At 44.7% G+C, this 3111-nt stretch overlaps 1 protein-coding gene across 1 annotated transcript; it reads right to left on the bottom strand.

Moving 5' to 3' along the window:
- Positions 1–163: 163 nt before the first annotated feature.
- Positions 164–2624, bottom strand: thnsl2 (threonine synthase-like 2; the record flags this gene model as incomplete). The annotated part of the gene is made up of 2 exons (XM_010781905.1): positions 164–397; positions 2459–2624. Coding segments are annotated over 2 exons (400 nt in total), but the record flags the coding sequence as incomplete, so codon positions are not given.
- Between the last annotated feature and the right edge of the window lie 487 nt (positions 2625–3111).

Genomic DNA, 3111 nt, shown 5'->3' with positions numbered 1-3111 from the left:
TACCAAACAAGGCTATTGGCAATCACTGTTGATCTAATGCAGGAAACATCTTTCAGTCAACAGAGCGTGCGTGTGACATATTTAGTAGCAGGATGTGCACTGAAAAATAGGGCTCCCCGAAAGCAAATGGGTAATTCGAACACTGTCTGTACCAGTGACTCACCTGCGATGTTGCCCGCCCCCCCAGTAGGAACCACCACCTCCAGTTCAGGCAGATCTCCCCCCGCCTGCTTCACCCCGCTGAGCTGCAGGTAGGCGTAGATAAAGTGAGCGAGCTGCACCATGACTCTGGACCAGTTCACAGAGTTCAGGCTCATGAGGCCGTGAGCTCGGACCAAGTCCTGGTCGGCAAAAAGGCGACGCAGAGGCTGGTCGATGTCGTCTGAGCTGCCGTCAGCTGCAGGGAAAAAAACACAGGTTCAAGATTCAAGGCTCTTATTGTCATGTGTACAGAGATACAGTGTAGATATGTCCATGAAAATCTGAGGTCACAGACTCCTCCTACAGTGCAACACAATGAAACTGAATTGTTAAAGTAGTGCAAGTAAATACAAATAAAATAGAATAGAAATAGTGCAAGGGGAGTCTAATTGGAATATGATATATTAGATAAGTAATTTGTAAGTTGCAAACAGATGAATGTTATTGATGTTCTTTTCTTTCAAAAGTCCAGGTGTTTAAGGCGCATTTCCACGACAGCGCGGTTTAAGCACGGCCCGTTTTTTGTTGCGTTTCCACTTGGCGTAGTTCCGGCTAGCGGGTACTTTTTCACAGTTTTCTGGGTCTCCAAAATCGAGGTTCTTTCCGGGTCAACAACCGGGCTGAGTATGCTAAACTAGTGACGGCAAGGGGGCTACAACTACAACAAGATCAACATATTTGACCGTGATTTAATTGTAATACACGTTTCAAAATGATGCCGAAGTAACAACATACTGATACCGGTTAGTAAAAACCATGAATTAATGCTTAGACAAGTCTGCAGACAGACGGCAGGCGAAAAACCTTTTAAAATGTGTGTTTTCTGAATGGAGCTTGGCTAAGCTAACGCAGTATATGCTCCGACCGTCCACACACACAACGGCCTACAGACATAAATAAACCAGCAACTGTATTCTCCATGACACAGACAGTCTGTGGTTTGGACTTGTTTAACTTTTGTCTAGTTTCTGAACAGATATGAGGAGCTGTGAGCTCTGAGGGCTAACAGCTAACGGCTGTGTTGGTTCTGTGGTTCGCATTGAAGATGACGTCACGGCTCCGCCTACAATGCGTTGCTATAGTTACTGCCTCAGTTCCTAAACTGTAATGGAAACGCAGCATAAAGTGAGCCTGGCCTACCAAGACCTAACTATACCGTACTAAGCCGTGCAAGGCCCTGAAGTGGAAATGTGCCATAACAGTCTTATGGCCTGTGGAATGAAACTGTCCCTTCAACCATTTTAATGTAAATACTGCTATATTTTACTATACTAAGTTATTCTAGTTTTCCTAAAATAGTTTTCTATCTGTGTTTTTAACTTTTGTTTTTATTTTTATGTATGCACCACAACACCAAGTCAAATTCCTCGTATGTGTTAAACGACCTGGTGATAAACCTGTTTCTGATTCTGATGTTTGCAGCTCTGTTGAAATGGAAAAGGTTTTCAATGTTTTGGTTTAATTTGACGACTTGTGTGATTCACTGTGTCACTTTTTAAAGACGTGACCAGTGTAGAAGGAATGAAAACCAATGTCCCTTTTGTGACCACCTTTTTACTATTTTCTAGTCGCTCCCACAGAGGGACATATAGATACAGAAACAAATGATATAACCGATTCTTTAAATTTAAAAAAGGAAACAGCATAGGGAGTCCCTCGCTGAAGCTTGGTAACAATCGTCATCTTTTTTAACTTAATTGACATTGAGTCCTCTCCTAATCATCTTCCAATACATCAAGGTGTGCATATATGTACAATCATATTTTAGGTGAAGGATATAACCAGATCAGCAGCTCTGAGATCAGTATGTCATGTAGGAAGATATCGCACTTATTGTACGTCACTTTGGATAAAAGCGTCAGCTAAATGCAATGTAATTTAAGCATAATAAAAATGCCACCACACCCCTTTACCGGCAGTGGCTCAGTCAGTATGGGCTTGGACTGTGAGCCGCAGGGTCGCCGGTTCAAGTCCCTGACCAGACCTAAAATATGGAGTGTGGACTGCTACTTGGAGAGGTCCCAGTTCACCTCCTGCCCTGCCGTGGTGCCCTTGAGCAAGGCACCGGACACCCCCCTTCCCCATTGCTCCCCGGGCGCTGTACAATAGCTGCCCACTGTTCCTAGTGCTAGACTCCTGGTACTAGGATGGGTTAAAAGCAGAGAACACATGTCACTGTGTGCTGTGTGCTCTGCATGTATGACCATTAAAGAGGGTTTCATCCCTCCCAATATTTATTTATATTTTATTTATTTACCTGCAAACACGTGCACGTTGTCCTCCAGGCAGGTGATCATGTGTTTTTCCTGGACTGGAGTGATGCGTCCTCGAGGAAAAACCACCAGAACGTCCAGTCCTCTGAGACCCTTCGCACTTTGGATGGCCGACCCCCCCGTGTCTCCTGATGTTCCTGGAGAGGGAAACCATCAGCTGGTTTTAGGGTGATATGGTTAAAATCACTCTAGTCCAGGGGTGCCCATTACGTCAGACTACCACACGCCACACTCGATCGCAAAGGTAGTGTGGGCATGGCATTGAAAAAATATATATATAAAACATTTTTTTTTTTTTAAAGTTAGCCTATCATCCATCCTTACTATGGCATTTGCCACTTGATTGACGTACAGGTAAGCCGGTCTTGAGTTGTCTTGTGCCATACAGGTTCATGCAGTTATGAGGGGGCCCCACAGTTTATCCGCCACTTACTCCACTAGCACCCCCCCCCCCCTCGCGCTCGCGACACAGATTGGGCAGGGGCGGACCTGAAGGTAGATCTTTTGGGCTTGGTCATTTTAAAAGTAGCTCCCAAGCTGAAAAAGTGTGGGGACCCCTGCTCTAGTCCTGCTACGTTGATCATTACCTCTGCAACTGTAAGACATTGCTGTTTTCTTCTCTAACATAAAAAATGAG

Source organism: Notothenia coriiceps, unplaced genomic scaffold (genome assembly GCF_000735185.1).
Source record: "Notothenia coriiceps isolate Sejong01 unplaced genomic scaffold, NC01 NC01_scaffold00023684, whole genome shotgun sequence".
NCBI classification, from domain to species: domain Eukaryota; kingdom Metazoa; phylum Chordata; class Actinopteri; order Perciformes; family Nototheniidae; genus Notothenia; species Notothenia coriiceps.
Note: the sequence above shows the minus strand (reverse complement) of the source record. Positions and strands in the feature narration are given on the sequence as shown.